General features: G+C 51.4%; 1 protein-coding gene across 1 annotated transcript in view; it reads right to left on the bottom strand.

The window, feature by feature from the left end:
- Positions 1-294: 294 nt before the first annotated feature.
- The window catches only part of Tgfa (transforming growth factor alpha), an 86,243-nt gene continuing 72,648 nt past the window's right edge, over positions 295-13,889 (bottom strand). Inside the window, exons 3-6 of the mRNA XM_052720352.1 lie at positions 12,126-12,243; positions 2,313-2,462; positions 889-998; positions 295-440 (exon numbers count right to left, since the gene is read on the bottom strand). Coding sequence (XP_052576312.1) covers positions 433-440; positions 889-998; positions 2,313-2,462; positions 12,126-12,243 — 386 coding nt within the window. The 3' untranslated portion in view covers positions 295-432. The remainder of the gene's footprint in view (positions 441-888; positions 999-2,312; positions 2,463-12,125; positions 12,244-13,889) is intronic.

The following is a 13,889-nucleotide window of genomic DNA, read 5'->3' on the forward strand; positions in this document are numbered from 1 at the left end:
AGGAGGCCACACTGTCTTCATACAACAAGAGACGTTTTCCCCTTGTCCATTGTGTACACCAAGCATGGAGTCTCTGCTGGGACCAGATGGCCCATTGAGAAGAAACAGCCTGGAATCCATGGCCGGCAGGAGACACCAACCCAAGCACATGCCTGGTGTGGGTTAGCAAGAAGGCCAGCTCTTTGAGGTTCTTGTTCAACTTGTCTGAAAACATGGTCTACTGGCCTCTTCTCTAGGGTGCGCTGAGGAAACCCAGCAGGCAGAGTTATCACACAGTTTTGAAGGCCTGCGGAGGACAGAAGCCTGCACAGGCGATTGTGCGCTGAGGGGAAGGTCCCAGGTGCCTGGGCACTGCCGGTGGTGGTGTCCCAAGAAGCTTTTCCATCGGTGGGCCGCCGTAGGCCACCTGGCCAAATTCCTCCTCTGGGATCCTCAGACCACTGGCAGAAAAGAAAAATAGGGTGAACAACGTGGGCCCGAGCCATGCTGGCGAGACAAGCTTGGAACAGAGGCTTTGAGGCAACATCATCCACGCCACTGGCTTCTCTCAGCAGCCAGGCCCAGTTCTAGGCCAGCTTCAAGGGCATCAACTTCTGGAACTACGCTTTCAGGACGGACAGCACATGAATTACAGTAGAGGGGGTGGGGTTTTGTGACAGAGAAAGGTGAGTTAGGGCATCGAGGAGGTTGGGGGAGATACGTCTGTCAGGAGGGTTGCAGTTCAGCGGAACCCGTGGCCAGTTCCCCTGTCAGGAGTGGTGTGGGAAAACAGCCCCGCACTTCCCTCCTGTTTTGTCTCCTCTGTGCCAACTTGGAAAATGGTGGCCGTTTCCTCCACCCGCCAGTATCTATCTCCCCGGGAAGAAAAGGGCGGAAGCCGCCCTGTACCTGTCTCAGAGTGGCAGCAAGCGGTCCTTCCCTTCAGGAGGGCGCTGGGCTTCTCGTGTCTGCAGACGAGGGCACGGCACCACTCACAGTGTTTGCGGACGTGGCAGCAGCTGGTGACAGAAGGGACAGCTGAGCTGCCCCTGCTTGGCAGGAGAGCCCAGCTTGGGTAGCCCTGGGTGCCCACTCAGCCTTTCAGACCATCCGCCACCTCGGGACCCCGAGGACCTGGATGGTCACTGACCAGCCTCAGAGAACCTGTTGGCTGCTGCCGAGTGTCAGCACTGTTGCTGTAGCACAGCTCCAGACTCCCTGGGTCACCTGGCTCCAGACTCCCTAGCTGGCTGAGGGGACAGGCCAGCCACCTGCTGCTTGCTGTCTCCACAAAGGGCCAACTGAGAAGTTCTGCCAGTGTAGCAATGGCCTTAGAACAGACATGAGGACTAGGACCAGCAGACCCTGGGGTTGGAGGCCATGATGCTCTAGGAGGTGGCCAAGTCCCTGAGCGTCATTGGACTTGTGCCTCAGATGTCCTAACAGCAGCAACTCAGAAGGACAGTGTCTCTTATTGGTCTGTGCGTCACCTGGCCAGCCTTGGAGGACAAAAGCCTGGCACGGCTTTCATACCAAGCCTCATCCAAATAGCCATTGTGCCCTCTGCAACCCCAGCCTTGAGTCAACCTGAGCTGTGCTGAAGGCTGCCTTCAACTGAAAAATGCCCTGTGCCAATTCAAACTAGGTAGGAATCCTCTGAGCCCTTTGCCTGGCACTAAGCCATTCCAGGGATATAAGTCTGGCTTGATGTCGGCTGCTGGGAATACAGCACTGTGTATCTAGGGCTCTGGCTGGACCGGCCAGGCCAGTGGGCAGCTATGGGCAAGCGAATAGGAAAAGACACTCGTGTAGTCTCCCTCGACCTGGGGCTCAGCACAGCTTCCTGGAGGATGCAGTTTAGAGGATGAGAGGTGGTGGTGGAGAAAGAGGGGGGCCATTGAGGGTAACGACACCAGTGTACAGTAACTGCATCGGGAGCCTCTGATGTAACTTTAGAATTTGTCAAATGCTTTCTGCGGGGAGGAAGCACTTTTGCTGTGGACCAAGGGCATCGGGAGCTGTTTCCAGCTCTCTCTGGAGCCTCTGCCCAGCTCATAAGTTTTCTGGGTTCAAAGGCAGTAGTAGAGTATGTCTTAGATTTGACATGACTTCTAGAAGAGCCCAGAACCACTGCTGGCAATCACCCATGCTCCAGGTGTTTGCACATATTGCCTGACACTGTGTGGAGAGACATTAACTACCCTCTTCGATCAGCTGATGTCACTCTCAAGTCACAACAATGAGCTGGTGGCCCTTTCATGTGGCCATACTCCAGATGCTCCTGGCAAGGCAGACAGGTGGGGGACCTGAGTTCAGGGGTGGCAAATACTCACTGGATCAGCACACAGGTGATAATCAGGACAGCAAGGGCCACAATGGAGACCACCACCAAGGCAGTGATGGCCTGCTTCTTCTGGCTGGCAGCCACCACGGCCAGGAGGTCTGCATGCTCGCAGCGAGCACCCACGTACCCAGAGTGGCAGCTGTGGGAGAAAGGAATGTTAGTCCGCTTCTGACAGAGGGGCTCGTCCACCCAAGCTGAGCTGGAAGGATCTGGGGCCTGTTGGATAAGCTCCCAAGGGCCGCTGCATCCTCTGTGATTGGAGACACAGGTGTGAGGCAGTGAGTCCCACTTCCCTGTCTTGGTGCTGCTTGCTGAGGGGAGGAGAAACGGATGCCCTCTTCACCAAGGGTGCACTTGTGATCACTGTCCTTATGCCAACTCTTGAGAACTAATAGCAGCGTTGAGGACAAGAACTTCATTTTGATAGGTGATGAAACTCTGTGCATGCCTGTTCATGCTTGTGTGCATGCTGGTGCAGGTGCATGGGTGTGTGCACGTCTGTGGAGGCCAGAAGTCAATGTTTGGGTGTCTTTCTCTATCACCCTCTGCCTTATTTTGGAGACCGTGTCTCTTACTGTATCTGGACTTTACCTATATGGCAAGGCTGGCTGGCTGCCAAGTTCCAAGGATCCTCCGCCCCCCCCCCCCCCCCCCCCCCCCCCGTCTCCTCAGCTATGGGGTTATATAGGTTGCTGCACCAGTTTTTTTCCCCATGGGTGCTGGCAATCTGGACTCAGGTCTTTATAGCCTTGTGGCAAGCATTTTATCAACTGAGCTGTTTCCTTAGTTTCAAATGTAGGTGTTTTAATGTGTTTGCTTGAGACAGGGTCTCTCTATGTAGTCTTGGCTGTCCCAGAACTTGCTATGTAGACCAGGCTGGCTTCAAACTCACAGAGATCCACCTGCCTCTGCCTCCCGAGTGCTGGGATTAAAGGCATGTGTCATCATGCCTAGCCCAAATCCAGGTTATTTTAAAACCAAAATTGCTTATTAGAATTTTGGATGAAAGAAAATACCGTAAGGAGACATGGGCCACTTGCTTTCCTGGCATTCCTCCAAGCATGTGACTTTTTTTTTTTTTTTTTCTGAGACAGGGTTTCTCCGTGTAGCTTTGCGCCTTTCTTGGATCTCACTCTGTAGACCAGGCTGGCCTCCAACTCACAGAGATCCGCCTGGCTCTGCCTCCCGAGTGCTGGGATTAAAGGCGTGCGCCACCACCGCCCAGCTGCATGTGACTAGATGCATAGTCTGAGCTTGGCTTTCCTGTCTTCTTCATCAAGTTTAATTAGCCCCAAGGATAATTTCTGGGTGCCTCAGGCCTGGTGCTGTCACCTGGTTCCATCAGGGCTGGAGAAGCCTCCAGACTCCTGTGAAATCTTGTGTGTTGGCATCCAATGAAACACGTTTGACCTCTGCACCATGAGGAAAGGTATAAACGAGGTCAAGTGTGGACGTGCATGCTGGTGCGTGCATCGCCAGCCCATTCATTACTGCTCTTGCTGCATGCCCAGCTTCTCTGGCTCCGTCCTGCCAAAGCAGCCTCCTGTGTGCACAGGTTGCTCACCAGATGGTTCTTCAGGATGGGCCGACCCGACCGTAAGGAGACATGGGCCACTTGCTTTCCTGGCATTCCTCCAAGCATGTGACTTTTTTTTTTTTTTTTTTTTTTCTGAGACAGGGTTTCTCTGTGTAGCTTTGCGCCTTTCTTGGATCTCACTCTGTAGACCAGGCTGGCCTCCAACTCACAAAGATCCACCTGGCTCTGCCTCCCGAGTGCTGGGATTAAAGGCGTGCGCCACCACCGCCCAGCTGCATGTGACTCTTTTTAACAGAAAAGTGAATGAGGTGACACCCTGGTCCCTTTTTAAAATCCTCAATGTAAATATTGAGTTCCAACCCTCTCGGGCAGGAAGCTTCCTTGAGGAGCAGCCCCATATCACACACTGAATTTAAATGTATATTATACATATTTCTAACCAGGGCTAAGGTAGCAAACATCTTTAAGTCTATACTTGGATTGCCTTGTAACCTGCAGTTGTCAGGTGAAGGGCTTTAAAGGACAAAGAACATAGAAAGGATCCTGGGCTCAATGGCCTCCCTGGAGCACCAGCCACTGTGCCAGGCTGGCTCCAGAGCCGTTCCAGGTGAGACCCCCGAGTCCTGTCTCCTCAGTTGTCAGGCCCAGCTCTCAGAAAGGCATGTTTTCTCAGATCAAGGCTTTTTTTCGAGGACTAAACATCAGCATTTGGATGGTGAAGGGACAGGTGCTGTAAGGATTTAAGGCTAATGACAGCCAGGAGATGCTGAACATTTCTGTAGCAGCTCTCTCTAGCCTGGGATACAGGGTCCGCACCTTTCGATGACTTACCCAGCGGTGGCTATTAGTTGAAGCTCACATACTTTATTGTTGTTTTGAGACAAGGTCTGGCTATGTGGCCTTGGCTAGCTCAAACCTCCTGCCTCAGCTTCAGAATGCTTGGAAGACAGAGGTGCACCGCCAGGCTTGGCTACTTGTTCTTTGGTTGGGGTTATTTTATGTGTAGTGTGTTTCCTCATTTAATCTTGTCGTGAAAAAGTCAAGCCACCCTTTCCCTGCACCTGTTCTGGGGACTTGAAGGACATTTGTACCAAGTCCAAGACTGGGGTCTGGCTCCCCCTCCTTTGCCAGGATGGTAGGCTTATGGTTTAGCATCTTATCTTGAAAAGTAGAAAAGACTGGAGTTTAAGTTGCACGTGGTGTAAAGGGCTTGTATTCTTGGTAAATAAGAAAACTAGGCAGGGCAAACAGGGAAATAAAAGGACGCCCTAAGGATCTAGGTAGACAGGCCGTGTACGCTGACTCTCATGGCTCAGTGCAGTGGGATGGAGACAGGATTTTGTTTAATTCAAAAAGAAAAAAAAAAATAAAAGAAAGAAAGCCTGTGGGGAGGCAGAGAGAGACACAGCTTGCCTGGTAGCCCCTGGCCTTTCCCCTGGTGGCAGATGGGGGGAACAATAGTAAACAGATCCCCCCCAGAGCTGGTTGGTGATTGGCTGTTGGCTTGGGCCACACACAGTCTGAGTTATCCATGACTAGACAACGTTGAACAGGTTCTCTCAGGCCATTCTCAAGTTCTAACTCTGTGCTGATGTCCCTACTTTCCAGAGTCCACCTGAGTCAGAGGCACCCTTTCTGTGATATTGACATCTCTTCCATGCAGGGTCTTAATCTACCCCTCCCTACAACATCCTGCCAGGTCAGGTGGCCCACACGGTCCCTACTAGCCCAGGGGTAGATGTAGGCACAGGTGGCCACACATGGGTGCCTGGACACCTCAAGTAATCCAGTCCCTTACTCTCCCCACTCTGCATTCCACAGACCACATTCTCCAAAAGCCACGTGCTTTCTACACTCACTCATCCATCCCCCTCACCAGCCTGCCCATTGCCCTGTGCCTCACTCAGGGCTTCCCAGACCCTGTCCATCTTTGAACACCTGAACCCACGTGTGCCCACCCTCTTTCCCCAGCCTCTCGCTCCTGCAGGGCAGGCTTTGACCTACAAAATGCCCTGCGTCTCAGTAGTTCTTTATGAGTGGGGAAAAAGACCCAAAGTGACATCTCGTCTCCTCTTTAATTCCTAGTCTTCTAATATTAGACTTAATTATGCCGATTATTTTAAGCACTAGTCACACAAGAAGGGAGGAGTGTCACCTCACCTGGCCACAGATGAGTCACACCCTCACTCTGCTGCTGCCTTTACCTCTGGCAGGTACAGCACAATCACCTGGGAGTTCTAGAAACTGCCAGGTCCAAGGCCATACCCTCAGTCTGGCCACCTGGGTGACTGTAGCATGCATACAGGCCCGAGTAGCACAGAGGTAGGACGGGCTTGGAATCTAGAAGCAAGTTAAAAATGCATTGGTTCCTCCTCTACGTTCCTTACCCCTCCCCCCACCCCCCTTCGGCACTGTCCCAGAGTGATAGCTGCAAGTATACCCCTGTGCCATGCACTGGGCAAGAGGGATAGAGGGGGGCTGCACCTCCCTTTAGGAAAAGAATCCGGACAACATAAGCTTTATTACGAAGGGGGACAGAGTTGTGAGACTGGGGCCTTCCTCGTGGGACCATTTACACACGCAGAACAGGTCTGCCGGGCCCGAGGTGGTTGCTTGTCAGACACACATTTACACACGCAGAGCAGGTCTGCCGGGCCCGAGGTGGTTGCTTGTCAGACAAACACTTCTGCACGGCTCTCTGGCTTCTGTAATTCAGACCCTTTTCAGGTTGCTTCCCCACAATAAGAACAAAGAAAGGAAGAGACGAGCGGGTGGCTGGCTGGGCTGCAGGACTACAGGGCTGCAGGCAGATAAGTGTTGGCTGCCCACACTCTCCTGTGCCTCCGGGGTCGGGGAGCTGGGCTGTGCCTGCTGGTGGGTAAGACTGGCAGCTGCCGAGGAGCTTTTCCTAAAAGCAGTGCCGTGGCTGCAGGCCCCTCTGTTTTAACCGTGGATGACATCTCTCTTTCTCCTCTAAGGATAGCTTTTGGGCCACCCTAAGTTCCTACCACTCCTGGCTCGTAGTGCTCTTTAAAAATGTTGTGAAATATGAAAACCACAGCCATCAATGTTAAGGTTTTCTTTAAGGAAAAATTTCCCCAACTAGAAAAGGAATGCTTTAAGCCCATTGGGAAGTATAGAAAATATAATAAACATAGAAAAGTTCATACTACTGCCATGGCACCAGTGTGTGTGTGTGTGTGTGTGTGTGTGTGTGTGTGTGTGTGTGTGTGTGTGTGTGTGTGTGTGTAAATGACTAAAATTCGTTACATAAATGTGTGAAACTGTAAAAATAGTGAAAGAGAGGGGGGAAGAGAGAGAAAGAAAAACAAACAAATGACAATAACAACAAACACAATAAGAAAAGAAACAGCAAACCAGAATCTCGAGTTCTACCAGACTGAGGAGGTAGCTCAGAGCAAGAGTGCTTGCCTAGTGTGCACGAAGACCCGGGTTCAATTCCCAGCAGCACAGGAAAGAAAACAAAGCAAAACAAAACAGAAAACAAAAATCCTTTGCAAAGCCGCTTCAAGTGGAGCACAGTAATTTCTGCACCTTAGTTTCACCAAATTCTTTCCACCCAGGCGGTGCCTGGTGTGATATGTAACCAAGGCTGGACGTTATCTCTGTACTCCAAGATACTCTGTTTGTATTTCACATTACATCCTCAGGACAGGAGCTCGACTTGGCACAGGCTCTGTAGCCAACTTGGCCTGGATTCAAAGCCCTTCTTCACTTCCTGTCTGTGTGACCTGGAGCCAGTAACTGCTCTTTACCACACACTCTGCATCTTGAAAATGAAGCGCAGGTAAGACCCGCCCCCCAGTTAGAGCACTAAAGGAGCCTTGTGCATCGCGACAAGCGGCGCCAGACCCAAAGGCAGGCTATCTCTGTTAAAGATGGAATTAAATAGCAGGGAATGGGGTGCGGAGACCGCTCAAGTTGGAAGGGGCTTGCCTTGCAGTTTGAGGACCTGAGTTGGTTCCCCCCAATCAAGGTGGTGAGTGCTTGTAATCCCAGCACACAGGCAGATTCCTGGGCTCAGTGTCCAGCTGCCTTAACCTACTTGAGTGAGCTCCAGGCCAGTGAGAGACTCTGTCTCAAAAAATAAAGTGGGGGTTGGGGAGTGGCTTAGGTGGTAAAGTTCTTGCTATGCAGTCAGGAGGATCGTGTTTGGGCCCCCAGAACTCACATGAAGCTGGGCCTTGAGTATGCGTGTGATCCCAGTGCTGGGAAGGTATAGACAGGTGCCTCACTGGACTTGTCTAAACAACTTGTCCAACTACAAGGCCAGTGAGAGATGGTTCAGTTGTTAAGGGCACTTGCTGCTCTTACAGAGGACCCAAGTTCATTTCCCAGCACCCACACAGCTCCTCACAACTGCCTGTAACTCCAGCTCCAGGGGATTCAACACCTTTGAGAGCATCCATAGCACACAAGGCACACACACACACACACACACACACACACACACAATCATACATAAAAGTAATCTTGAACAACAACAAAAATCCCAACCCACCAAGGTGGGCAGAATCTGGAGAACAATGCTGAGGTTGACCTTTGACTTCCATATACACATGCACACATGAACTTGAACCTGCCTTGCCTATACATGTGCGTCACACACACACACACACACACACACACACGCACGCACGCACGCACGCACTCACTCACACACGCACGCACTTGCACATACACTCACAAAGGGGACATTTTTAGGACTCTTTAGCCACATGGTCTCTATATGCTGTGATGTGCTCTTTGGCAGGCGGCCGCTAGTGACTCTCTGAGTCCCTCAGCACCGGGCTCAAGGCAGGCATTGGAGCCTGAGGGTTGAGAACCAGGGTGAAACTGTCTCTGAACACACTTTGTATCAGCTTGTACTTAACCTGCACCACCCACAGGGCTGGGCTGGGAGTGGATTCCCTAGGACTGGTGGAAGGAGGACTGAGTTCACCTTCTCTTGCTCTCTGGAGAAATGGATTCAGGGCTGGGTGTGGTTCAGTGCCAGAGCACTTGCTTAGCGTGTGTGGGGCCCTGGGTTCCATCCCTAACAACAAAAAGGACTGGGTTCACCTGGTCCTGTTCTTTCTTCCATGGGGCTGGGAGGTCAAAGCTTCTTCCTCTTCAGCTCAGAGTCAAGAGTCTCTTGGGACGCCTTCGCTGTCCCTGAGCCAGGGGGAAGGTGATGCCGGTGCAAATCTCTCTGGCAAACCTTGTCTGCTCATGCTGTGCTGAGAGCAGCGTCTGGGCAGGCTCCTAGAGCTTTTCAGTGGTGACTACAGAATTCACCTCCTGCCACCTCCAAGTGTTCAGAGCTTAAAAGGTGGTCATAGACCAGAAAACTAAACCCTATTTAATTAAATCAATAAATGTGAATAGCTGCGTGTGTCCAGGGACACAGCAGGAATTGCCAGAGTCCTATGCATTTTTGAAGTATTGGTCCTTGAGGGGAGTCTGAGGTTAAATGAGGCCAGGCCACTTGTATGGGACACTCATCTGGATTTGAACTCAGGTCTATCTGACCCCCAGATCCAGAGCGACCCTTACTGTCTGCTTTGGGTGGAGGTGGGGAGAGAATAAACCCAAGGCATGGTTCTCTCCAGTCCTGTCGTGGGGTGATGTCGTGCTACCCACCCCCACTGGCGTTCAGAGGCTAATAATGGAACTGCCCGAGGGGGCTCCTATGCCAAGAGCAAGTCCCCCTCCTGGATCTGATCTCTTGTGACTGCAGGGTTGTCTGCCTGTGCTGGAATGGCACCTGGGGTCCACTCTCTCTCGGTGTTTGACTATTCAGACTCACTGCTGCGCACTGTGGCCAGAGTGGCCAGGGAGGGCCGAGAGATGGGGAATGTTTTCTTTGACTGACAGAGATGTGTTTCTCCGGGGTCTCTGTTAGTCACCAGGAACATTCAGGGCAGCTGGGAAACTTCAGTCTCCTGTGGTTCCTCACACTGTCCACCTGTGTGGATTCTGCCTCCTTCAGGCAGCAGACCCACCACCTGCCCATGCCACCTTGGTAAAAGGGCAGGCGGCCCCTGGCCTTACATCTCCACAGTTTTCTGTTTCCGCTTATCTTCCTGACGTTCATCTGAAGCAAACACGTTTGAGAATAATTTTCACAATGTCTGACTAGTATTTTTTTTCATTCTCTAGTTTTAGAGTATGAAATGTCACTTCAGATTTTCTGAAAACCTAATGACTTTTTTCTTCTGGGAGAGCCTGCTAAGAAGCAGTACCCACCGCTGTACTACATTCTCAACCTGCTGGGGTTTCTTTACGAGGCCCTGACAGATGGGGCCCTACCTCAAGGTATGTCAGTTTTATTGACCAGAATGTTGAGTGTGTCAGCTCCTCAAAGCTGGGAGGTTCTTCAGAGCAGGGACAGAATGTTCTGGCTTTCTCTGTAGAGACTCAGAGTTTCTGGTCTGGTGGGAATTAGGTAGCTAGAACATTCTTCTAGTTACTATAAATGTAAAAAAGGTGCAAGGTGTGGTCCTGTCTCCTAGAGCTGATGCACCAGAAGGGGTAGGAAAGCAAACCTCACCAGGTCTCCAGGCCCGACAACTTGCCTTGTTCAGACACACTAGCTCTGTGTCCCCAGAGTGTTGTGCAGAGGACAGGGAACGGCCCTCATGTCCTCCACAGTCTCTGTTGCTAACGGGACATTCTGAGGATTAAAGGCCAATCACTCACAACACTCAGGGGCCGTTGAATGGCTGGAGAGATCCAGTGGGTTGACCGTATGCTAACAGAGATGGTGGCAGGTGACAGACACCAACATTCTGCTTTGGTGTCAGGCAACACTCAGGAAAGGTGGGAACCAGAGAGCTGGAGAGGACAGCCAGGGCTGGGTGATGTGTGAGTCTACCCACAGGAGGTCAGGCCAGCACTGCGTCTTTTGTTGAGTCAAGAGAAGAAGCTGACCACCTGCTGGGAAGTGTGAAGTCCAACTTCTAAGATGCACACAAGGACTTAGAGCCACCAGAGAAGAACACACACTGTCACCTGTCATAGTAACACGTCTGCAGCCTGAATCCTGCCCCTGGGCCACCAAGATCCAGTAGGGAAACAGAGAAGAAGGTGGTCACTGTTTTCCATGGCCTTGGCTTTCCCAGGTTGGCAGAATGTCCTATTCTCAGTCCTTGGCCCTGAAGAAGGCTTGTAAAGAGTCCATAGGACCAACCCTGACCTTTCTCTGGAGGATGGTTCACATGCCAGAGGAAAATGACCAGACCTTTCTTGGAAATAGGAGAGCTTGATGACTTGAGGTGAATTTTGTGACAGACCCATCTATGTCCATCTTGTCACAGTCACCCAGACATATTGCAGAAAGCAAATAGGTCTTTCTGCACTTACATGGCTCTCACTGCCCAGAGGGTAAGGGCTCACTCCTAACAGGCCCTGGCCTCTGACTGCATCTTCTGCCTCCCTGCTGTGGGCTCTGACCTGCAGTAGCCCCTGGAACCCTGGGTCTGGATACGTTTCTGCTTGTCCACTGGTCAGCCCCACATCTGCTGAGTGGCTTTCTTCCAGGGCCTTTCTCCTCTAACTCCACTGTCCATGGCAATTACCATGGCTGTGTGTGTGTGTGTGTGTGTGTGTGTGTGTGTGTGTGTGTGTGCGTGTGTGTGTGTGTGTGTGTGTGTGTATGCCATGACACACATGTGGAGATCTGAGGATGACCTTGAGTGTTGGTCCCTGTCAGACATGCACCCTACTGCATCTGGTTTTTTATGTGGGTTCTGGGGATCTGAACTCAGGTCACCAGGCTTAAGCGGCAAGTGCCCCACCCTCTGAATCGTCCCCCAGTCCTTGTTGTTGGCTTATAGCTAATGTGTTGAGGAGGTTCAGCACCTGCATGGCACTTGGCAGTACTTTGTGAGGCTCCAGGGACATGGGAGCCACCAAGGTGTGACATGTGTGCAGACCCTTTGCATGCCCGTCCAGCCATTTCACAGGCTGGGTACTAAGTAGCTGGTGTATGGAAACTTCCTTATAGAGGTTCAGGCACCCAGGTCAATGCCTTCCCCCAGGAACTCTAAGTAGAGAACTAAATTCTAACCAGAGTTTGCTGTTGAAAACAGATGCCAGCGCCAGCATCCTGGGATTCCTCTTCCACCCGGGGTGCTTGGTCGGCAGTTCTCATCGGTCAGCTTGCCCGGTCCTCTGGGTCTCAGATCCCTAGCCAGCCTCAGAGAGGTAAATGTACTTTCAACTGGGTGCCTGACCACTCCCTGGAAAGTAGAGGATACTTACACACAGGCTGGCTTCTCCTCCTGCACCAAAAACCTGCAGGTTCCATGGAAGCAGAACTGAGTGTGGGAATCCGGGCAGTCGTTGAAGTGAGAGACCACAGCAGCGGCCACGGGAGAGTCTGCTGGGACGAAGAGACGTGGGTCAGACCTGGCACAGCTCACCCCAGGAGGGACTTCTGTCCCCATGCAACGCCCCCTGCGAAACTCTCACTTCCTAATGCCCAGCCAGGGCCCAGAGTCCCCATCAAGAAGTCTGGGTATTTTTCTAAGATTATAACAGAATTTCTCCAAAGGCTTTGGTACAATTCAGAGACAGCTAGTAAGAGTCATTTTTTTTTTTGCAAAGAAGCTCAATTAAAAAAACAAAACAGCCCTAATAAAATTTTGTTTGCAGCTAAGTGTGGTAGCACACACCAGTAATCCCAGCACTCAGAAGGCAGAGGCAGAAGCATCAGGAGTTCAAGGCCAACCTAATCGGTATATTGAGCTTGAGGTCAGCTGGATTCCATTGTCTAAAAACCTTTTGGGGTTAGAGAAACGCGCAGTGGGTAAAGCATTTGCTGTGCCAATGCGAGGACCCGAGTTTGAGCCCCAGCACCCCCACAAAGAGACCTTTCAGTAAGGACTGTGATTCCAGTACTGGTGCTGGGGCAGCGCTGTATGCCTCATGGCAGAATAAACAAGGATGCTCATTGGGTGGAAATATACTGCCACACACGCAGGCTGGGCTCAGCCCTCCCGCTTCCGTGTTCAGAGAGTTTCTGAAGGAGACATGGTGAGCAATGGCAGATAACCTCCTCAACGATGTCCCAAAGATCCCGCAGAAGCGCCTGCCAGCGTCCCCTGCCCTGTGCCATCACATGGAGTCCACACCATGAAGAAACTCCATGTAACGGCCTCAGTGAGGGCAGGCAACACCCATCTCTGCCCTCTGAGCATGGGGTGAGAATGAGAAGCCTGCTGCTTCGTGTGTACACTTTTGGTTCTTTGTTTTTTGAGCCTCCTGTAGCCCAGGCTGGCCTTGAATTCACTGTGTAAGTGGGCTGGCCTTGAACTCTTGATCTTCCTGCCTCCACTTCCCAAGTGCTGGCTGAAGAAGGAAGTCAAAAGATTCCTTTACCGTTTATTAACAAGCAATCACCACGATTTGGCTTCAGCCCCAGCCCACTTCTGGTCCTTCACACAGTCACCTATCTGCCTGCTGCTTAGAATGCATGCTTCCCGTCCTCTGCTGCCCTCTGTCCTCTTCAGGCCAAAGGTCTCAGAAGGGATGAAGTCCATGTTACAGCAACTAAACAGTAGTTTATTAAAAAAAAAAAAAGAAAGAACCCTCTTTCTTAATTACAGTGATACATTTTCTCTTGAAATTTTATCAGAAGCTTAGCAGACTTCTGGGTTACAAAAATAGTCCACTGAAACCACCAATATACAATAAAAACCACCTCAGAGAATAAAGCCCATGTTTAATTCTCAACCCACTGAGAATCATAAAAACACACACTGACGTACTTGTGAGCTTACGTTCCTGTTCTAAAAGTCAAGTGCAAAGCACACTGCAACTAGGAAACTGTCCTTGTGTGGGACCTGTAGAAGTGTTTGTGGCCACCAGGGACACCTCAGAGTGCACTCAGATCACAGACAAGTACGTTCCTACCAATGTTCAAAGTGGAAAGACCGGGGAGGGCTGCGCTCTGTGCCAAGTACTTAACTCATTGATGCTAAGGGCAGGCAACTGACCCAAAATGGGCCTGCCAGGGTACCATCT

This window comes from Peromyscus californicus, unplaced genomic scaffold (genome assembly GCF_007827085.1).
Source record: "Peromyscus californicus insignis strain IS unplaced genomic scaffold, ASM782708v3 Scaffold_6__1_contigs__length_162567912, whole genome shotgun sequence".
NCBI lineage: Eukaryota > Metazoa > Chordata > Mammalia > Rodentia > Cricetidae > Peromyscus > Peromyscus californicus.